The sequence below is a fragment of the Emydura macquarii genome, unplaced genomic scaffold, assembly GCF_026122565.2.
Source record: "Emydura macquarii macquarii isolate MOO-44397 ecotype Brisbane River unplaced genomic scaffold, CSIRO-AGI_Emac_v2 contig_1253, whole genome shotgun sequence".
Classification (NCBI taxonomy): domain Eukaryota; kingdom Metazoa; phylum Chordata; order Testudines; family Chelidae; genus Emydura; species Emydura macquarii.
The window spans coordinates 17,860,862-17,884,593 of record NW_027131390.1 but is presented as its reverse complement, the minus strand read 5'-3'; the positions used below and the strand labels follow the sequence as shown (position 1 = coordinate 17,884,593).

The 23,732-nt window shown below is 41.1% G+C and overlaps 1 protein-coding gene across 2 annotated transcripts; it reads left to right on the top strand.

Moving 5' to 3' along the window:
- The first annotated feature begins 9,267 nt into the window (after positions 1-9,267).
- On the top strand, positions 9,268-23,567 carry FGF16 (fibroblast growth factor 16). 2 transcript variants are annotated; one of them, XM_067549718.1, is made up of 3 exons: positions 9,268-9,731; positions 17,047-17,150; positions 22,611-23,567. In XM_067549718.1, exons 1-3 carry the CDS (start codon positions 9,458-9,460, stop codon positions 22,851-22,853), a joined length of 621 nt encoding a protein of 206 aa, XP_067405819.1. In that variant the 5' UTR covers positions 9,268-9,457; the 3' UTR covers positions 22,854-23,567. The 2 variants fall into 2 exon arrangements, with proteins under 2 accessions (XP_067405819.1, XP_067405818.1); XM_067549717.1 differs by having other exon boundaries at positions 22,608-23,567.
- Positions 23,568-23,732: the final 165 nt, after the last annotated feature.

Here is a 23,732-nt window from a genome sequence, read left to right as displayed (position 1 = left end):
CCAGAAGAACTAGCAGACACTTACAGGTGAATAGACCACAAATGTTGGAACAGTAACTCAGGGAGGGCTTTGCCGTGTGACTGCTCACAACCAGGCTAGGCTAACCTTGGGTGCTAATCACCCAAGTCAAGTCTGCAGTGAAGACATAGCCAAGGACACACAGGGTAAGTCACTAAACTTCTCTATTCCTAGATTTTCCAGTCTGTTAGAAGTTGGTAATAGTGCATATCAATCTCTAAGAGGTGTTATAAGAGTTAGTTACACGGCTATAAACATTTTCAAATCATCAAACTCCCCTCTAAAAGTATAATCATTACTGCATGTATTTATTCCAGCCGTGATGATTGTACATTCATCCGGCCCCTTGCTCTGACCTAGTATTTTTCCCCCCATAGATTTCTTTTTAAACTGGAAAAAAACCTCTCAAAAAACTGGAATCCAAGACACACAGTTATGACCTTGTATGATGTAGGATAGATACGTGGTCTCAGCAGTTGTCAGTGTGGCATCCCACATTTTTTAAAATGCCTGTTAATGGATGGTAACCTGAACTCATGCACTTTTTAAAACTAATTATTTTCACCATTTATGCCGTTAATTCTCTTCTTGAATTTCACTTCTGCTGGATAGCGAAACCACATGAGACTATTTCATTTTTAATTTCTGCTCAGGTTCACTTTCTGGTTCTCATAAATTAGTCCAAAGTTGCAGTGTTTGGGTTTGCAACACAGCAAATGAATTTTTAACATTAAAAACTGTTTAATTTTTAAAAAATAATTTCAGGTAACGTTTCTCTTCATTTAACTTTGTAAAGCTTTTCTTTAAATCTCCATCATACATAAGTCAATGGGAAACCTTGTGTAAGTAAAGTGAGAAAGATTTGACCTCATTGCATAAAATCTTGATTTTCCTTTGAACTGAAGCATTGCATTTTGTTCTTCATCCCATTTGTACTGCAATGTTTCTTTTAAAATTTTGTCCTTAAACTGAGGGGGTTTTTTCCCCCAAAGTTTTCTTCAGAGGAATGATCTTAAGGGCAATACAGAATTTGGTCTTAATTTAATTTCCTATCCCCTTGTCTGGTACAATACAAGTTACTTAGCAGCTGGGAAAGTTTGTGGCAACTTATTCATTTCTGATTAATATTTATTAGGACCTCAATTCAGCAATGCACTTAATTTTAAGCTTGTACTTAACTCCTATTGAAGTATAGTTTAATTTAAGTCAATGCAATTTAAAGCATGTGCTTAAGAGCTCTGCTAAATCAGAACCTAGAACTGAATGGAGCTGAGCAGAGTCTACATTTGTAACTAATGCAGTATAATTGATTGTTCCTTGGTTATGCTTACCATTCAGCAAAACACAAAAGGAAGACAGTTTTGAATAAGTGCAATTTTAATTGTTTCATTATTATTCCCAGTTAGGAGCAGTTTTGCATTTTGCAGGCCAGGATGGAAAATGTTTTCAGGCCTCCTCATCTCAAATTGCCGAGCAAAGCAAAGGAAAACAAGAACAGAAAAAGGCAGTACAGAGCCCCTGGATGTTGGCGCCCATGGCAACTGCCCTGCTCATCTGCCCCTGGAACTGGCCCTCAGTTAGGAATTCTCTCCCAAATCATAGTGGGAGGTAATACTAATGATCCTCCTGAGGTTTACAGATTGACTGGGCTCACTTGTATTGTCAGATCAGATCTAGGGAAATATTTACATTACTACTTCTTCTTAGCATCTCTTTACCATTTTTAACCAGCTCTACTAAGATAAGCCTCATGTTATAACACAGAGTTCAGCTTACACTAATTTCTTGCTGTCCTGAAAAGAAACCTATCACCTTTAAGGGGCTCAATCCAGACTTTAGTGAGAGTTGAAGATGCTCAGCAACTTGCAATATCAGGCCCTCAGTAAAGGACACAGCTCTAGGGCCTCCCCAGAATATCTCCCTCCCTATCCATTGGCTGTTTTCAGAACTCAGCACAGACATGCCTGTTTGGGTTGGCTTTTCATAACTATTTAATTCACCTCTGCACAGATACAGTGCTGGGGCAGAAGGGGAGCAGGAAGTTTGATTGCTTGCCCATTGGATGCTGTTAATGGTTTAACACAAATTTATTTTAGTTTTAAAAAATGCCCGGGTGCCTTTTTGCCAATGGGAGTGCAATACAGTATTTAAGGAAATTTAGTAAAGAAAAGAACAAATGCCTCACACATTAAAATGTATAGACTTCTATATGGAAAGGAATGTGCTTAATAATTAGCAAAACCATTAATGCTATTTACAGAGTTTTAAACACATCTCCCTTAGTATAAGTGTGTCCCCTTGTAAGTATAGGGGCCAATCCTCCATGAATGCATGTGAACAACTGCATTCATGTGGAACGTTTGCAAGATTTGGCCCCAAAACTGCAGTGTCAGAAGCATAAGATAAAATTAACCTGAAGAACTGGAAAGCTCAGAGAAGCCTACAGATGCACAAAAATCTTGTACACGCACATGCTCTCAAACAAAGGCATATACACAAACTCAAACATGAATGTTCATGTCCCTGCACACATTCTCACTCTCCCTTCTTCCCCCTTTCCTCACACTTGTTAACAAGTGAAAGAGGGAAGCGGAGAGAAATTTTTAAAAAGCAAAACCAAACAAACATTCTCTTTGGGTCCTTTCCTCCTTGAGCTGTGAGGATCACTGAACAGATCACCACCCTGAATAATGTACAATTCAAGAGTGAATAAATGGCTTGCTATCCTACCTTTGGAAAAAAGGTCACACAAACCAAAGCAATAGGCGAGCAAGGACAAAATATGCTTGTATCTTTGTGTCATTGCATAATGGATATAAGCTTAACAGTAAAGCCACCGTGGCAGCACCTATGAAAATAGAAAATGCAGTTTCTCTTAATTCCTTCCTGGCAGAATCCTGTTGCCCAAAATCTTGGAGTAGCAAGTGGTCAAATTGGTCACAGAGTAGTGCAATGTTAGCCTCCCAGATTTTTAACTACGTTCAGTCTCGGTCATTTCTGGGTCCCACAAAGAATACCATCATGAGTGCCTTAAACTGCATTCTGTTACTAGTATCCACAGTCATGCATTTAAGAATAATCAAGCATTCCCTTTTCACTTTCTTGTCCCCTTTTCTGTTTAATTTATTTCAAAATTTCATATAATATTAGTACTATACCCATTTCTGTAGTGCCTTCCATCTGAGGCTTTTAAAGCACATTACAAACATTGATGAGTTCAGCTTTACAACCCTTCGATGAGAGACACACAAGTATCATCATCCCCATTTTACAGCTGAGGAGACAGAAGCACTGAGAAGTTCAAAGCAAGGCTAGGCACAGGCAGGTACAGAACTCAGTTCTGACTCCTAAGTCTTTGCCTTTTAATCACAAGGCCATCTAGCAACAATATATTTACCATACAGATATGCTCCCAACAAGCATTTCTATGAATATTTGAAATAGGGAAGGACAGAAACTTAAGCAGAAAAGAAGAGTAACCATCAGACAGGGCAGCAATCACCTTCTTTGCAACAAAATGGAATTGCCTTTTATGTTTCTCTGGGATTTTCTCAGGTATTCTCTCACCTGCATCTGAATTGGGATTTTAAATCCCCTTTCATCATGTGTCAGGCATATTAGTAATAAGGTTAGAAAAAAATAGCTTCAACCTTTGAATCCAACCAAATTCTAGCTTTAAACCAACACCTGGGTAAGTGAGAGGGTCTTAAACTTAGTGCATGAAGGTTGGGTATTAAAGTAACTAATCAGCTTTGTCGAATGCAGCAACACGCACAAGCATCTACACAGCACAAGACAAAACAAAACACTCCTTAAATCGTGCCTTAGCATACAACAAGGCCTCGCATAAAACTTGAGGTCAGAGTCAATCTTGAGCACAAGCAAACCAAACAACTTCTTGAGGCCCTGTTCCTTTGGGGGATCTTGAGAGCTATGCATGCTTTGCAACTCCCAGGCCATCCTTCTCCTCCTCCCTCCAGCAGTGAAATGACTCACTGTTAACTCAACACCCTCTTCAGCAGTTTAGGGCCTCACGTGTCATGAGAGACCATGCTGGAAGGATTATTTGAGGCTCTCCCTTCTTAGTTGTTCCCTAGGTTTGGTCAAGAAACTTGAGGAGATTTTACCTAGATACTGCACTCCTGATACTTGCTCACCTTAGGTAGTGGTGGTGGGGAAGTAAAGAACCACTGCCACATTGGCCTTATGTCATAAGCTCCTTTGTCAGAGCATGAAAGCCAGTGCACATGTTCTACCAGAAAATAGTTACAAGACTGGATGCAGCTCTGGGCAATGAGGAAAGAGAATACAGATTTTTCTTTAATAATAGCAACAGTTTCTGAACTCAGGCCACTGGCAGATAGAAAGATCCTGTACAAGTCTCCAAATTCAGGAGACATCAAGGTGCTAAATCATATTTTTAAAAGCCCTTAAGCAACAGAGCTCTGCAAGTTTATTCAACTCCTGCTCACTGCCATAATTCAGCTACTAGAACGGAGGGGCCATACTTTTACTGAGGGTTTGTCTACATAGGGAAATTGTCCAGCGTAACTATAGTGATATAATTATACCAGTAAATTTCCCAGTGTAGACAAGCCTGACCTACTAACACAAAAGGCACTGGGGCTGTTACTTGAATTACCAAGGCTCAGTGCTGATGTTATTCCAACAGAGATTCCACTACAACACTTAGAGCCTACTGTAACACGTAGTGCTCTGCCTGAGTAAAGAAGCTTACCTCTTTCTTGACTGGGATTCTCATCCCAGACCTATTTTCAACAGGTGGGAGCAGAAAATTTGGAGTTTGGATAGATGGATCAAAGCACTTTAGGTTCCTAAAGGGTATTATCTTGAGTACCTCAAGCCAGATACTAAAATCCATTTTTACCCACCTAATTAAGAGGCCTGATTTTCAGAGATGCTGAGCACTTGCAACTCCCAAATAGGGTGGAATGAAGGAGTGGCTGTTGTACATAAAATGCCTCCTTCAGGAGGATATAGATTTCCTAGACATCACGTAGCAATAATACCTCATGGTAGGAAAGACAATAATAACATGGCTTCTGAGTGCCTATACTATCCAAAGAGTTGAGTCCCCTAACTATTAATGGCACTATTTTAAAACTTAGCCATCTCAGGCACTAAATAAATGAACGTGTGGGTGTTCATCACCTGTGAAAATCAGGCCACTTATTTAGGTGCCTAATTACAGATTTATCTCTTAAACTTAGGCACCCAAACAGCTGGGATTCTAATCCTGGCTCTGCCACTGACTCTAACCGTAATTAAATAGAATATTAGGTGCTTACCTTGTTCATGTCATGTACATCAGGAGGACTTCTTCCCTGAATAAGGTCAGCAGGATTCCTTGGGGTAGGAGTTGTATTTTTGTTCTATGTTTGTATAACACCTAACACAATGGAGTCCTTGTTTATGAGTGGAACCCTTAAACACTACCACAATAATAAATGAAACAACAAATTGAATCAAAGTCAATTAAAGGAATTAATAAAATCTCCTCCACTAAGAAAATATATTTATTTACTACAGCACAGAATGGGGTTGTATTTATTCATACAAGTTTGTACAGTGCACTGATATCCTTGGATGGGATGTGCTAGAGAAGTGAAGGTATTATTATAATACAATGGGAAGGGTCTCAATGTTGCTTCTTTATCTTCTAAATTGTCTTGTTCCTCATATATCTGATTTGTTGTCTGTGGCTATAGCTATCAATGCTATTAACAAATTTGTATCTAGGCCTTGATCCTTTATCAATTAAATTGTTCTGTGCAGGGAATTTACAGTGTCAGGGTTTGATTATTTTATTTATTTTACTCTTTTCTAATTAATTGATAACTTTGACTCCCTGCAATTTGTTGCAGATGGGTGGAGTCCTGTGCCTGTGAATAGTCAATTGCAGGATAAGAGCCTTTGATTTTGCAATTAATAGGTGAGATATGAAATGTGTCTGTTGCCTATGAACAGTAATTATTTACAAATAAATATCATCAGGAGTTTTACTCCTGGCTAAATGTGTACTCCCACAATAGATGGTAATGGCTCTGAAAGGCCCATTATGCTCAAATTAATATAAATATTACTGCAAACTGTTCTTTTAATTGAAAGGCAGAGTGGTTTGATTGTAATCATTCCAATTCCCTGGTAGACAATATACACATTAATCAAATCATAAACCTAGGCAAAACTACATGTACTATAACATAAATACAAGGTATTATAGAATTATATTTTCCCCTGTATTGTGACACAGATTGTATATGATTTTCTCCCCCATTTTAAGGAATAAATGAGTACAGAATTATATTCTGTATAATACATGGGGAAATGGCTAAATATGTGTTTCCTCCTTTAAAGGAGTCAATCCAGACCCTTCAATTTAAATTATATATATTTTGTAACACTGCAGGAAACAAATTTCTCTACTGTTTTTCATCCTTTTAGCAAAAAAACAGGAAATTAAAGACAAAAAAGGAAGTGAAAGCTACTTTCCCCTCAACCTATTGTGCCTAAACATCCTGCATTGTTGTAATGGGCCATATAATTTCCTACAGACTGTATTGCAGACTGTGCAAAAGCTAACCATAATCACCAGAATTAAGAGAGGAATGTCAGCCTGGGTTGGGGATTTCCCTGCTTTTGTTTTACATTCAGCACATAGGTTGGTGTTTTTTATTAAATCCTGGATTTTACTGTAATGTAATTGAACCCTAGTACCCTTGTCTGTTTCCAGAATGCTCCTCTAGTCCTTTTGTGGATTTGGTTTAAGAATACTGGACCTGATCCAAAGCCCCTTGAAATCACTGAAAAGATTTGGATCAGGCCCATTATGAAGGAGTGTTTTTTCTCTCCCTCTCTCTCCTTTTTCTAATGCATCTAGGCGCTGGCCCTTCAAACACTCACTTCCAGACATAAGAGGAAATCCTGGCCCGAGTTTAATCAGTGCTAATCAGAGTTTTGCCTTCAGTGGGGCCAAGATTTCATCCAGTGTTCTCCATTGTGAGTATCCTGTTGACTGTTGGCATTATACCTAGTAAAGTTTGCATGTTAGCCTTAATGATTATTCAGTTTGATTGGGGTCTATTTTACCTTGGACTTTTGCCATTTTCACCCTGTACAGCTTATTCTTCAGTCATCCACCAACAGATAATTCCTCCAATGTAAGAACAGACAGTGAAAGGCAATTGTTAAATTTCTGTAGATTTTACTCTGAGAATTTTTTTTTTAAATCTTTTATGCTTCAAATGTCAATGCTAACACGTTAGCCTGAATTCCAGTCATCCACTCACAGCCATGTCTCTTTGACAGAACCTCCTCTCACAACAATATCCTTCATTTAAAACCTTCTTCTACCTCCACTCCAGACACAAACTTGGGCTGTTATTTCACTGTCTTATTATTGATTTATTATACTTCACATAAGAAAAGGTGGCGTGTCTAGTGAGCAGCAGACTGCCGGTCAGAACTCCTGGCTTCTGTTCCCTTTGCTCTTCATCCTTTGGCAAGTCGCTGCCCCGCTTTGTGCCTCAGTTTACCCCTCCCTATAATGGGGATAATCCTTTTCCCTCACAGCCATGTTGTGAGGTTCTAGTCATGTTTGTTAAAGGATGCGGGGGGCTTAGATGGACAGTGGGTGGGGAAGGGCAAGGAATTGTTTTCCTCATAAAAGCTGACATTAAATAGTGGAGGTGGGGTGGTTGTTTCTTTTAGGGATGTTAATCTCCCAGTATTTTCAGCTCCCTCTAGCTATGATTGTGTTTATGCCCTTTGCTGTGTCTCCATGGCAGGCTGTCTGCCTCCCCTGGCTCCTGCCCTCCTGCTCTCCAGCTGGAGGCGGTAGAGAGCAGATCCTCTTGTCCCTCCCCAGATTGCCCTCCTCCCCACTCCAGACTGGCTGGGGGTTGTCAGGACCCGACACACACAGGCCAAGTGGAAGGAGAGGAGCGCGGCTTCCCGCAATACAACGAGCAACAGCGCCTTCTAGCGGCCAAGCACACAGGGCACCCTCTTTGGGAGTCGTCCGCTCTCTGCCTGTGACTCCCAGAAAGTGAGCGTGGCAGGGCGAAAGCGGGGGCACGAAGAGGGGAAAAGGAGCTCTGAGAAAATGTCTGTGTTACTGCATCAGGACAGGGTTCAAGCTGTCCTCTTGTGTCGTTTTTTTTTACCCACGCATTTTCTGCTCCCCATATCTCCCTGTGCCTTACTCTGTCTGTCTGCAACTCACCCAGCAGCTGCCGTTACAGATACAATGTCACAGGGCAAGAGAGAACTAGGAAACACCTGTTTCCAACATGAAAAAGGTGGGGAGAAAGCCCACAACAGGCTTGGAAACTCCTTCCATATATTCTTCTCTCAAGTGGCTTGTAAAATCAAGTAATAAAATCTGCAGTATCATTTTTCAAAAAGATCACTTTCCGTTTTTACATATTTAGCTGAGAAATGCTTCTAAAGTCTTCTCTGTACATGTTATTTCCCCACCACCGCCACCCTGTCTGTTGTGCAGAAGAAAAAAATTACAGATGGGTCTAATGTTGCAAAAGAGTGGCTGAAATGTATTCACTTTCCAAACCCCAACCTCCGCCCCCCCAAATAAAACCTTCGACTGAAATACAGATTTCTGACTAGGAAAGGGTTTTTAATGGGATTAAAATGTGATTAGGGTTGTTGTGAAAAATACGAGGGGGATGGGAAAGTTGGCTTTGTTTCTTTGTAAAAGTTGTATGCTTTGTATAGCTGAACAGAGACACTGAACTGAAGGAAGGGGACAGACAGACACGCACAAAATATGTTGGATAGCCAACAGCAATGTGCAGTCTGTGTATCAGTAGGGTTGCATACACAGGGCTCCATGATTTCATCAGCAGTTTTACAAGAACCTGCCAAAAGCTGTTATGCCTCAGTGCAATGTGTAGCCTTTTCCTGCCATTTTTTTCATAATAAAAGAGGGAGTGAAGCTTCCCCCCCCCCTCTAAAAAAAAAAAAAAAGCCAAATGGATCAGAGAAGAAGAAAAAGGAGAAAGGGGAAGAAGAAGAAGAAAAAGCAATAGCCAAAGGGGATGCCAGTGAGGTGTGGCTTGCATTTAAATATCCAATATGTCAATGTAAGGGGAGTGTGTATGTATATAAACTGCAGTTTGCATCTGATAGCTGGACATAACCAGCGATGAAAGGCAAGAGGAGATCAATGCAAAGGAAAAACAATACTTTTATTCAAGGCAAGGTCGGGCGTTCAAATCAGACCCTGTGAGAGGGTTGAGAAGTTACTTGACGGCAGCCAAGCTCACAGCTGATCAGTTATATGTGATACACACACACACACGCACACTTTTTTAAAAGATCAGCTTTTTTTTTTTTATTGTTTGCACAGACATTCACTATTCGCGCGCGCACACACACACACACACACACAGCTATTGCGATGGCTGAGGTAGGGGGCTTTCTTGGATCTCTGGATTTGGATTTGCATGGATTTTCCTCCTCTCTTGGGAATGTTCCTTTAGCTGATTCTCCGGGTTTTTTGAATGAGAGACTGGGACAGATTGAAGGCAGGCTCCAGAGGGGATCTCCCACTGACTTTGCCCACCTTAAAGGCATCCTGAGGCGGAGGCAGCTCTACTGCAGGACGGGCTTCCATCTGGAAATCTTCCCCAATGGCACGGTGCACGGCACCAGGCAGGATCACAGCAGATTCGGTAAGAAATAAGCTTCTATTCTTTATCACTGGTTTTCCCTTATGCGTGTGGGAGCTGGGCAGGGAGGGAGGGAGAGAGAGAGAGAAAGAAAGAAGGGCGGGGTGTTCCAGTCTCCCTTTTCCACTGATTGCTTAGGGTCTGGTCCGAATTTCCCTGCAGCCCCAGACAAAGCAGGTTGAGGAGCCTGAGTTCATCTCCATTTGCCTCCACATTCTTGAACCGTTGCATCTGCCAAGGACGCTTTTTGCACGCCTTCCCCCTGCCTCTGAGCAGCAGGCGAACTCCGCATTCTTTGCATCGCTCCGGGCACATCAGGCAGTCTTCTCCGCCCGCATGGGCCGAGTGGGGTTCGCGGAGCCAGACGCCAAGCCGAGACTCCCTTCGGGGGAGAGCTGCAGGGAGGATTCTGCGGGGAGGTCTGTCCCGCCTCAACGCAGCCGGGCAGCTGGGGAAGGTGCAAAACCTCGGGGGAGGGCAGGTTAGTCCCTAGGGGTTTCGGTGCCTGGCTGCGAGCCCCCTCCCGGCGGTGAGGCAGGGCCAGAGTCACGCATCTTGCGGGAAAGGTCGCTGGAGTCATGAAGAAGAATAGAAAAGGACCCACGAGTCACCTGGTTCACACTGTTTATAGCCTTAAACCCCTGAACTTGCTTCGCTTCCAAACCACGTGTTTGCCTCTGCTTCTTTTCGTTCTGTTTTTAATTCCTCATTGAACCCGATACAATGCATCCTTAGGAGCTCTTCTCTCCCCTCCCTCCCCCCCCCCCGCACGTGAGAGGTTAACCCCCTTTTCTTCTCCCTTCCAAGTGGGAAGGTGTTCTCCCCATCCAAGAAACAGGTGTCTTTTCTCTGCTGAGTACACGCGATGGCTCTAGGGCTGCCTGCTTACTTCATGAACTTGTTCAAAGAGCCCAGCCGCCTGCCTCACATACAGAACTAATTACACTATTAATATAAATCATCCCTGGGATGGATATAATTAGAATTCTAAACAAATGCGCTCACTCCCCAGAAATTGGGGCATTTTTATTTTCAATTTCCTATTCTACCAGTGCTAAGCCATTCTGCAGGTGCACAATAACATTTTTTTAAAGTAACTTAGTGGCTACTTCCGCTCTATTCCAGCCTCTGAAGCTCACAGTAGCTAGAAAGGCAAAAGAAAGAAGAGACAGCACACTGAGGAAACAAACAAAAACAAACCTTTTGAGGAGGGAGGGCTTTTTGCCTTTTGCAGATTTTGTGGGCTAGAATCTTTTCTTCTGCCTTACTTGAATAGCCATTAAGATTATCCCCAAAGCAGAATCTGATCAGCAGGGCCAGAAAGATTTTTTTTCTGAGAAAATAGTTGGTAACCTTAACCTTCAGAAGAAGGAAAGGAGAAATGAATAGGCAGAACATTGCTGATTTACCGAGCAGCCAGGGCAAAGCTGGAAAAGACTTCAGAGTCTGTATCACTGTCGCACAAACTCACAGATCTCTAATGAGACTGTATGTAATCTTTGAAAAATGCATCTCAAGCCACAGGCACAGAAGTACAATAAGTCTGAACAGAGTTAAGAAAAACTCCTGTTATTTTGGCAAATAGTGCAGGTGTCTGTGTAAACTATCAACAAGTCCCAAGTTGGTGATCTCAGTTGTGCAGTCAACAGGTTGCGAGAAACATTCTGAGGACTTTTTGTGGCTTGTAATAGTTTAACTCTTCCCTGAAATGATTTCTATTCTGTCTTCTAAAGTTTGTTACGCATTCATTTTCTCTGAGAAATAATAGCTTAGGAATATTTTTGTTGTTATTGTTGTAAGGCCAGGATTTTGAATGGATTAGAATAAAACAAAAAACCCAGACCCCTGACTGTGTACAGTACCTTGCATAAACACCAGGTGCATTCAGTGTGTCCTTGCCTAGATCAACAAGAAAGTCATAACCCACAGATCAGAATAAGGTAATAATAGGCTCATGGGGCAAGTGCTCTTAATTACCTCCCGAAAGACATATATCTTTTCTCTTTCATCTCATAGCATGTGATGGGTTCCTGTATTAAGGGGAACTGAAAGCAAGTCCTTTGTATCTATTGGTTTTTTTGTTGTTTTTTTTTTGTTTAATCTAGTTCTGCCACCTTATTCCTATATTTCTACTCACTTTTTACACATCTTTAGACAAATAAACTATCATAATCTAATGACAAAACCTCACCCAGTTCCACCTTTTGAAGATAAAATAAATTTGTCTCTAAACAAAGTTTGGAAACTGCACATATTAAAGCAAGCAAATACTTTTCATTAGTTTTGCAAGGTTAAGAGTTAATCATACAGTGTGTTCAATAAATTGAAATGCTAGCATTCCATAAGTGTTTTAGCAGTTGGCATCCAGCTACGTAAACTAGACCAGACGTCAGAAATAAAATATTACAGATTTCTCCTTCGGGGTTTTCCCAAAGGCAGTGTAAAATAAATAGTTATTTGTTGTAATTGCAGGGCAAACCCCAGAGGATTACACTGGAATCCTCATGTTCAGATAAAGCTGGACTGAGTTTAGCTGCAACAAAGACTCAAAGTAATAATGTATTGGCACACCGTATTCACCATCTGCATTCAGTAGCCATGAATATTTAAATTCCAGTGTAACTGGTCTGGTTTGTATTAGAATTTCATGTACCAATGCATTCCGGAATTTTGCATGCACCAGTCAGAAGGGAGTGAATTATTGCATAAATAGGCAGACTACACAGTTCTGGGGAAGTGGAAAAGCATTGTGAAGCACCTAGACTACAGTAGAAAATGTGGTTTTCTTAGGGTACTTAAAGAATGTTTTCCTAGTAGATTTGTGGCCAGATTTAGAAACGCTTGGGATTTGGGTGCTAGCTTGACACTGCCCATAGACTGGGAAGGTGCATGCTGGCCTCCTAACCAAATAATTAGATCCACTCCAAGGATAATTCTCTAGGACACCACGGTGATGGCATCTATTCAACTGCAGCTGGGAGAAGGGATGGAACTGGACTTGTTATCTAGCTCGTAATGTTGGATGGGGTTCAGGAAAAAGTGTACAGTGTCTGCACCATCCTATGCTGATCCATCCCAAAAGTAGAGAGCCTAAATCTGTGCAAGACAAAACAGTCTTCTTTAAAGTCAGACAATGAAGCAAAATGCTGTCAGCGTAATATGGTGGGGAGCTCCTAACTCTGGGGTCTAAAGGAGGGAGTCATAGAGTGGGATTCAAGAGATATGTCCATGGGAAATAAAGAACGTAACAGTGTCATATTTATGGAGAATGCTGTAGCTTATAGGTTAAAGCACATTCCTCCTTGAACAGGATTAGCTCAGAATCTGGGAGAAAAACTCTCCAGGATTTGTAGAGCAAAGGTAGGTTTCATGTTGGAGAAGTTCTCAGATGTCAGCACAGAACTAGTAGTCCTGCCTAAAGAATTGTAGATGAAACTGGAAGAATTTGAAACCACATCTCAGTTATCGCTGGCCTGCTAGAACTCTTTCCTATATCAAAGAAATGGATGATTAGTAGAAATCTGGAGGGGATTTTTGAATTGACATTAACTCCCTAGGGAGAAAAACTCCTTATGTGAATGCTAGACTCCCTGGGGAAATCCTTGCCACTAAGGACCAATTCTCTCAGCTTATACCAATTTTGAACCTGTGTTACTCCACTGACTTCAACAAAGTTATTTGTAATTTATATGTGTTAAGTGAGAAGAGAATTAGGCTGTCAAAGTTTAGATCAGAGAGTAATAAAGAGAGCAAACAGAACTCCTCTAGGCACAGGTCTTCTAAAAAGTCTTTATTAAAGGTTTTTTGCAGGGAAGCTAGTGAAATCTGTGGAGATAGAGTCTTCAAAGGAGCTGACTTTCATACTTGAGTGCACCTGTTACCAAACAGTTGCTGAGGTTTTTAGCTGAAGCTTTAGGTTTGTAGACATCAGTACAACATCTGATGTTTCTACACCCATGCACACAGATATAGTTGTGCAAAAAGAGACAGGTGCAGCCAGCTGAACTGTTCCTTAAACAATCATTTAGTAATGTAACAGTGAGTGGGATCTAGCCATTACAAAGGAGACTAGAAGATTATTCATCCCTTCAGTGTTTAACTTCATCCAGCAAGAGTTCTAGTCAAATCTCTCTGAATATTATGTAGAGAGACTGAAAGAGCAAGCAGAATGAATAATCAAGCCACAAAAGAAGAGGCAAGTGTTGGAAAAGAAAATCACGTACTTCCATAAACACACCCCACTACAGTTAGAAAGTAAATTCTTGATCTAGCCCCAGTGGCCACTCCCTGAGCTGGTGGAGATGAGAGGCATAAAGCTGCAATTTTGTCTAGCAATTGGAGTGAGTTAAGGACAGGATGGATGTCCGCCCACATTTTTTTCAGCCTTCACTCTCTCTCCTGACTTTTGTGGGTTTAAGTTACACTCAATGTTATTTCAGCATAGTTGTCTTTGGTTCACTTCTCTAAGTGCCACTGAAAAGATCAGAAAAGAGGAATATTACAAGTGACACTGTCAAAAGAGATTGTCATGGGTATACCGAAAGAAAGTTAAGTGCCTGCAAAAATAGAGGTAGCCCTCTACCCCAGAGTAAGATAAGTATTTGTTTACCCATCCATTCAGAAAGAAGGAGAATTTAGAGCTTAAAATGCTAGTCTAGAACTTGGGAGACCACAGCTCAATTCCCAGCTATGCCGCAGTCTTCCTGTGTGACCTTGGACAAGTCACTTAGGCTTTCCATGCTTCACTTCCCCTCTGTAAAATGGGGGTAATAGCATGTCCCTCAAAAGCATTGTTGCTGTGTGGCACTTAGATACTATGGAAATGGGGGGGAGGTGGTATAAGTACTTTCGATAGATTCACTGATCTCAAACTTTTTCAGGCATTTCTCACTCAAAAATTAATTAATCTTATTGGGTGAGAAGGAGGCTCCCATTTTCTAAGACAGTACTGTATTCCTGTTCCCTTCTGTGCGAGTCTCATTCTAGTCAATTTAAAACTTCTCCCAGTCCCTCCCTTTTATTTAATTTATTTATGTATTAATCCCCCTTGGCACATTGCCTCCTGTCCCATCTCAAATGTTGCTGATTGTAAACTGCAAAGGGATAAATGTAGTCAACACAAATGCAAGAAAACCCCAAAGTACTGTAAATTGTTGAACTGAATTTGTTGCTTCAGCAACAAAAAATAAAATCAATAAAAATAGTCTCATTCAGCAAGGTCTCTACCTCTGGGAAAGGGAGTCTTGTGGATTAAAGGTCCTTTTGTACAATAAGGAAACAAAATGGTATAACATAATAATATAGCCCTTTATATCCAGACATCTCAAAGCACTTTGCAAAGGAACAGAGGTGAAGTAACTTGTCTCACAGTACAGAATTAGTGAGCGGCAGAGGAAGAAACAGAATCTAGGCCTCTTGACTCCCAGTTCACTGAACTGTGCTACCTCCCAGATAACAAACCAATAAGTGAGCAGAAAACCTCCCCTATCTAGAGCACAATCCCATCTGTGTCCACTGGGCCTTCTAGAAAGCACTCTGTCTCCCCTCGTGGAGTACCAAAGGCCTGTTCTTAGAGACCCCTGTATTCTCACAGCCTGTCTGACTGGGACATTTGTCTAAGGTAGGAATTAACTCCCTGCTTGCTAGAAAACAAGTAGTTTCTGGATCCTGCCACATATCCCTTTGTAGAAAGCACAGAATGTAAGGAAACAATTTGTATTCTTCCATTTTTTGTAGCAGAGTCACAAGAGGGTGACTCACTTCACTGGCAGAAGTGAGTCTGGGGTCATAGGAAGGATAGGTTTCCCCAAACTGAATATGGCTGCAGATATAACCCTCTAGAAAATGTTTGTGCCTATTCATTAAGAACATTTAGGCCAAAATGTTAAAAAACAGAAGTTAAATTTTGGCTCTGAAGTCATATTTCAACTCCTAAATAAATGACCTGGTTTCCAGAAGCGTTCAACACCCAGCCGCGCTCATTGACTTTAGTGGAGATTTAATCAGGCCCACAGGTTGTTAGTCAGTAGGGTGGATAGATTAAATTGGGACTGCATTCACAGCTAGCACATGAAAAAGAAGGTCAATAAGCTACATAGTCTTATAAACTGCTGTGGGAATAATTCTAACACCGCACAAGTGTCAAGGCACAAGCTGGGAAGTAAAACAAAAAACAGTTTCTTTTCAGGAGCAAAATTTAAGTTCAACTAGGAAGTCTAACCTCGTTGTAATTAATTGAGCTGCCAGCACGGCACAGGTGTACAGCACATCTGAGAGACAAAGCTACCCTGTGACTGAGGGAGCGGAGGGAAAGTGAGGTGGCCATCATGGGGCATCTGTCCGATATTTAGCCATACCGTTCTTATTGTATGAGAAATACCTGACAGACTGGAAGGTACATTTCCACAGAGTCCAAAGGCGGTGGCGGCGGAGGGACGGTTTCAAGCCATGTGCCTCCCAGTAAAGGCAGCAGGTGTCAGGTGGCTGAACTCCCCTCGTGTGGTGCACTGAGAATTCCGGGGCGTGCACACAAGAGCAGCCGTCTGAGGTAACATGAACGGGGTGGTTGAGGCGCACTCCCTCGGGGCTGGACATTCCAGCAGCTCTCTTAACAGACTCACAACCGTGCTAAAGGTGGCAACGTCTCCCTCCTTCTGTCGGTGGAAATCGCTCTCCCATCAATTCAAACAGAAGCCTGGCTTGGGGGCAACGAACACACTCTTCTCTTCCATGCCAGAGCTCCCAGGGCATTAGTTGAGATGCGTGCAAGCGCACGCACACACACACACAGACACGAGCACATAACCTCTGAACTAGGAGAGAGGAAAGTCCTCCAAAGCCCTATCATGCTGCCACTGCAAACCTCAGAAGGGTTTTCCATTAAGCCAGTCCCCGCAGACTGCCCACAAATAGGAAGCATGGAGGGGACAATGACCATTTTCCTTTCAGGGGCTAATAAAAGTCATCAAGATGGAGCCTTCCAGAATGTTCAGGAACATTTACCAGGCCAGGCACAAAATGGACACTCCTGTCCTGCAGTGAGTGATAAGGAAACAAATGATACTTTACTCATAGAAAAGGATTACTCCCCCTGGGGAAGTTAAACATTGCCGGGCTATAGTAATACTTTACATGTGAGGCTTTCAGAGTGCAAGTCAACGGGTTGCGTTTGCGTAAGCAGGAGGAGAGGCAGGGCCCGGAGGAAGCCCACTAAACGAAGAGCTCTTCCGGCAGGCTGAGGAAGGCTGATTTATTTTTGTCGCTGGTACATGTTATCAATTCTGATCTCTGAATGAGCTGTATTCCTTTTCTGTTTTAGGCATTTTAGAGTTCATTAGCCTGGCGGTGGGGCTGGTTAGTATCCGTGGGGTGGATTCAGGACTCTACCTCGGAATGAACGAGCGAGGCGAGCTGTATGGGTCGGTAAGTTTGAGGTTTTATAATCATTACAATACTATAAAACATACACACTCCTTCTGGAAAGATGGGCTTGCCTGCATACTGGATCACCGCATGAAGTGCCAGCCTTCCCTACGCACATGGTCATCTGCAAGCCTGTTATAACCAATCACATGACTTTGTACTGCCCTGTCATATAGCTCCACCCATTTCGACCACTGTTGTCATAGTAGCAAACAAAGTTGAAGTAGGAAAAAAAGTAGAGTCAGACCAACCAAGCTCTAACAAAACCTGACAAATACGTGGGATAAAGAAAACACACAAGAGCCTGACGGGTATAAAGCTTTTTTTATTAGCCTTTGTTTGGGAGCTCTGTGTAGCTGACTTGTGGTTCTGCTTTTCAGGCGTATTGTGGTGATCATAAACTAAAGGCACGAAAATAAATTATAGCACACCATCAGGGTGTATGTATGTGTTCTGTCATCTGAATAGCATATCACTGTTCTTCTCTGAATGATCTGGGTTCACATAGGAATATATATATACGTCTGCAGATGCATATTATAGCTTTTCAATAATGAAAGCTGTACTTAAAGCTATGGTGGGACTTTCATTATAACTCCTGTGTTCTCATAACCTTCTAAAAAATGCCCCTTTGGCACTGACATTTTCCATTCTTGGTCTCATCCCACTAGAAAGTCACTTCAGCCTGTTTTAAATTGAAGAAGAGAAACTTTTTTTGCTTCCAGTAACTCCAAAATAGCTGGAAAAGCCCTCCAAACAATGCCTGCAAATGGTTCTTATGGAGGAGTAAGGCCTTTAGTAGCACTGATTTGGAGGCATGGAAGGAGAGAAAGTTCTGTGATTGAAAAATCCCTTGGCGCTGGCATCAGCTAAGACTTTTAATGGAAGTTAATGAAGTTCCACCACCCCCTTTGTGACATCCCAATAGAAGAGTGTCTCTGCCTGATGAAAAAGACCCATGGGCTGCTGCAGAATGGAGACCATAAATGTCTTGATGGAAATATACGCACAAAAATCCATCAGAATTAGACTGAGTCTACATGAGAAAACTGCACCAATTTTAAATTAAATTGGATTTTAAACTGATTTAGTTAAAGTAGTACAAACCTCTTTGTGGATGCTCCAGATGAAAACCTGTCCCCAACTGAAGTCAATGGCAAAATTCTCATTGACTTCAATATGGCCAGGGTTTCAGCCTTTAATTTCAGTTCAATAGTGCCTTCTTTCAGTTTAGGAATTAGTTTGAACTAATTGACTTAAACTAAAACAAAATAAATGCCCTTCAGGCCTTGTCTACACAAATTTACACTGGGTTTAGTTAAATCAATGCAAACCCATGTGTGGACACTCTTATTTTTGTTTAAAAAGAGCTTATTTCAGTGTAGTTTAAATCCATTCCTAATCAATTTAAGCTATATTGAAATAAAGCTGGTTGAAACTGAAACAGGAATGTCCACCCGGCTTTTTACACTGATTGAACCAAATCACTTTAAAATCACACCTCTGAATGTACTTTGCCTTCAAAGAAAGCCATCCAAATAAACAATAGCAGCAAAATTCTGAATTCACCCTCTTCCTCCTCATGCCCCCACAAACTACCATTTGCACGAACCCCATTTTTCTTCATGAACGGTGAACTTCAAAGCCTAAGCGGGATAATTTAAATGCTGCTATGCATAGGCAATTTCTCCTTCTCTCCTTCATGTCCTTTAAAAAGACCTCTCCAAATAAGAAAAAAACCCAAAAATTTAAATGCAGAGACCTACATGTATGCAATATCAAGGTTACACATTTAAACAGAAAAAGGCAGTTAAGAGTTCATAGAAAATTAATTCACCTATATTGCATGTAAGTAACTGACTGATAAGCTATTAAATGCATGTCTAAATATATAGGGCATGTGTAATGTAGGCAATATAGAGTTTATGACATGTGGATGCTCAAACCTTAGCCTTGTTTCTCAAAATCATAATCTGCCACATAATCATTATTATTAATTATTTAAATCATCCTAGTGACCAAAAGCCTCAACCAGGATTGTGGCCCCATTGTTCTAGTCAGCATACCAACGTTTAGCAAGAGACACTCTCAGCCCTGAGGATTTTATAATCTAACTTGAAATAAAATGCACCAAGTGAGTATAAAAAATAAAAGGAGGGAAGATGAGAGCATGTTCACAGACTAGGAAAACAGCCAAAAAGGGTAGAATCTGCAGTTACATCTATTAGGAACAGTGAGTAAAAGGCACATGCACAGTCCTAGAGGGTAATGTCCTGGGAAAATTATGAGACTCTGTTGCGGGTCTATTGGCATATAAGCACTGAGAAAAATGTTGGTTTGAAAATTTAAGCCACACAACCATAGAGGACCTATCTGCATTCTTGTCACTCTTGTTTTCCATTTGGTTTCATTTAATTTAAATTTAGTTTAAACAACAAATATACCAGATAACAAAACATTAGATTATACTTCACGAAGTAGGGCTTGCTTCTGAAAAGATTTCAGCAACTACAACTCCTTTCGAAGTCAGTAGGATTTGGGTGCTCACCACCGTGTGGGATCAGAACGGTAAGCTGTACTATTGACACATAAGAAACTAATCTGCATTCTACTTGTTTTACTTTGCAACCTTAAAGCAACAAACAGTTCCATAATCATCAGGCCATCCAGAATTTGTTAATGTCATGCCACAGAAATGTCCATATAATAGCATATAATCTTAGTTGGTAACAGAATTAATTTCAGTACAATATAACTGGAATTTTCCTTTCTGCCACCATGTACCAGTGCATTAGAAAATGTATATCATATTGGCCAGGTGTCCAAAGGAGATGAAATAACAGCAATATCACCAAGCCCAAATGTTCAAAAATCATTAGTCAGGTGCTCAAAAAATACAAGAAATTTAAAATAAATAAATAATAATACATAACATTTTGTATTCATTTTATTTGCCTTTAGGGTACACTCAGGTCACATTTTCCAGCTTTTCTCTGCAATCATGCATGACTAGAATCTTTCCTTTTAAAATAAAAAGTGAAAACAGGGATTCTCTTGTAATCACAGGATTCCAAGAGCAAGGGCTTTCAGAAAAACACCAAATATTGCAAGAGTTGTCAACACTATGACCAGGATTCCCATATTAAAAGGTATAAAAGTATTCTACAGTAAAGATCCATAAAATAACATCTTGAACTGATGTTAGCGCTATATTTTAGGAGATTGCTGTAGAATAGTCTAGTGTTTTTGTAAGGGTTCAGTAGTTATTTCCTCTGTGCCAATCTTGCATAAACTTTTGTGAGTGAATTTAGCAACTCCAAAGATCAAAGCCATCTAGTCCCTCAGTGTTTTCATTTTTTCTCCATTTAGTAAGTCTGTACATTGCTAAATATAGAGGCTTAATTGCAAATCTTTTCTGTGATGGATCTAACTTATCCTTTTGCAGTTAGAAACATGCTACTCTTCATGCAACTCTGTCAAGTTGGTGCATGTCACTTGCACGTTTAACTTCAACGCCAGCTGCCAAAAGTCTCGAGATGCAGTTATGGCAGACAGGGATCAATGGGACAGAGGGAGGCCCCACATATTGCCTATTTCCTAGTCGCTCCAGTGACTCTGTATCACTTGAGAATTCCCCTATACTGAGATGATCCTCTGATGGCTGTTTACACTGGCTCCATGCCCAGACCAGAACAGCCTCCCAATAGGAGTTGTGGGGGCAAACCATTTAAATAGTTTTAAAAGAAAGCTGGACAAATTTGAGTGCAATGGTATGATGGAGTTGCTTGTGATTGTGGGGACAGGGCTCAGCAGTCTTGGGGTTCACTTCTGGTTTACATCATATGTTCCTAAAGCTCATGCTTCAGGGTTTCAGTGGACCACTACCAGGGGTCAGGAAGAGATCTCTCCCAATGTATTCTGGGAGATTTTTTTTTTAAATCACCTTCCTCTGAAGCATCAGGGATGGCTGTGGCTGGAGATGGGACATTGGAAGGGGAGGACCAAGGCTCTGTGGTGGCACTGAGCATTCTCAGGGTCTAATTCAGGAGTAGTCAATAGGCAGACCATGGGCCAAATCAAAACCACCGGACACTTTTGACCAGACCCCAAAATCTTTTTATTTACTTAATTATTATTTTCCCTGGAGTCTGGACTTTGATTATACTTTGAGCAAGAAATTTGGACCTTGACAAAAAAATAGATTACCCCTGGTTTCACTGATCAGCAATTGTGGGGTTGGGAAGAATTTTCCCCCAGGTCAGATTGGCAGTGACCTTTTGGGGGTTTGCTTTCTGCCCTGGGTGGGTGCAGATCACTTGCCAGGATTATCTCACTTAGTCATTTCCCTGGAATCTTGTACCCTCTTATTCTCTGTCTGAGGCATAGAGCAGTCTAGTCTTCTATGGGCTGTAATATTTGATCAGATTTTGGTTGTCGGGTTTAGTGTGCGGGTGCTGGTGGTGGCCTGTGATATATAGGAGGTCAGACTAGATGATCTCTATGTCCCTATGACATATGTGGTTGTCAATGTGGGCACAAAGCAGCCACACTATGCTTCAGGATCTGGGCCCCAGTTCCCATTACAAACTGCTTGTGGTTGGTGTCATGGCTGTAGGACAATACAGAGTTGTTGAGCACACAGACCTTCTTCCATGATGTTTATGGCCTCAGACCATCATGCTCTGTCTTTTTCAGAGATTATAGGATGTATAGTGCTTTCCTTATTATAGCTTATATTGTTATAAGCGCTGAGTGTTCAAATTGCAGTTCAGTGTTACTTACACCATTGAAATGAACTGCACCCTTTTCTGTTTTTAATCTCTGGTCAGCTAGTGTTATCTGTACATTATACATACATGACAAATCCTTCATCGTGGCAGGGGGTTAGATTAGATGACCCTTGCTGTCCCTTCTAATCCTGTGGTTCTATATGACAAGTCCTGTGCTTAAGGTGATAGGTAAACTGTGTTCTCCATGGATCATTGTAGCAGCCCTTAATCTGTATATCATGCAGCATACAACAGTAATGCCATGTTAGGCCAGAGCCTTTCCCTGCATTAATTAAAGATGTAGCCAAGCTGCAACATTCAGATACAGATCTCAAACACTCCTTACTCCAGCGGTGTTCAGATATTGAGTTTTGGTTCAGCCTATTTATAAAATCCAGATCTGAATTTGGATTTTGCCTCCTTCTTTCTCAAAGTTCAGGGGCATTTGGTTATGGGCTTTTATAATTTTGGGTTCATCTCTAGAATTAGTGAATCAGACATGAAGCATTTTACAAGGGTGAACTTCTCCATCATCAGTGGCCATCCTCAGGGGAGCCAGAATTAGGAAGCCAAGAAAATTCAGGAAATTGAGGTGAAAGATGAGGAAGAAATGAAATCTATAAAGAAACACAAGTTTAAATTTCACGTGTGTGTCTTCTCTCTCCCTCTCACCCACCCTCCAACGCAGAAGAAACTTACAAGAGAATGCGTTTTCCGAGAGCAGTTTGAAGAAAACTGGTATAACACATATGCCTCGACCCTCTACAAACATTCTGACTCTGAGAGACAGTATTATGTGGCTTTGAACAAGGACGGCTCACCTCGTGAAGGATACAGGACTAAGAGACACCAGAAGTTCACTCATTTTTTACCCAGACCTGTGGACCCTGCTAAAATACCTGCAATGTACAGAGATCTCTTCCACTATAGGTGATGTTTCCTGCAGCTGTCCAATCAATGTACATACGTGGGTTCCCAAGCTTTTTCCTGGAGCACTATATTAATAGTCATTCCATCATTCCTATAAACTTACATAACATAGAAAAGCACTTACAGTGAATACAACACTACCGTTCCTCATTGTTTAAAGTGTATATCAAAGCTGGGTTATTTGTGGGAGGTGGGGGATGGGGATGGGGAGGGAGCCCTCCATATAATCTTTCAATTTCATTCACTTTCTGAAAGAGGTGGAATATTCACATGCAATGATGGTTAAAAACAAACAACAACAACTTGATTACAGAAAAGAAAAAGACCACAGTACCGATGAAGATGCTGCTGATAAGCTTGGAATGGTTACATTTTAAGAAAATGCCCTTCAAATGGTACCCCACTGAAGTGGCCCTGGAATTGCTACATGGATTATAATGGATTGGTCCTGATGTATGTTTTTTTTCCTGCTGTTGGGGGTTGGGAGTGAGGGTGGGAAGCATTATTAAGATGTAAGCATGGATACGATGCAGAAGGACAAAACTATTTATAAAATGTATATGATATTTATTTTATATATTTATTTATTTCAAAATAATTTTATTTTTAATGAGAGATGTTATGACCGGATTTTCATCAGGAAGAATAAGGTCCTACTGAAATAGGAAAAAAAAGAGTTTTAAGAGCTTATCGGCAATAAAATTGTCTTTATATTGTGGATTTCTCACTAACTTTTTGTTTTGTTTGCTTACCATGAGAACAAGAGTTACGGTTTGTTTGCTTACCATGAGAACAATAGTTATACTTAAAGAGTATGGTGTTTTGGGTTGAGGTGGAAGCAAACAAACAGACTACGAGACCCTTCTGATGGGCAGGACAAATC

Coding starts and splice junctions, on each gene's coding strand:
- FGF16 (XM_067549717.1), top strand. CDS start 9,458: ATGGCTGAGGTAGGGGGCTTTCTTGGATCTCTGGATTTGGATTTGCAT. Junction 9,732..17,046: donor GCAGGATCACAGCAGATTCG/GTAAGAAATAAG, acceptor TTTCTGTTTTAG/GCATTTTAGAGTTCATTAGC. Junction 17,151..22,607: donor GAGGCGAGCTGTATGGGTCG/GTAAGTTTGAGG, acceptor CCTCCAACGCAG/AAGAAACTTACAAGAGAATG.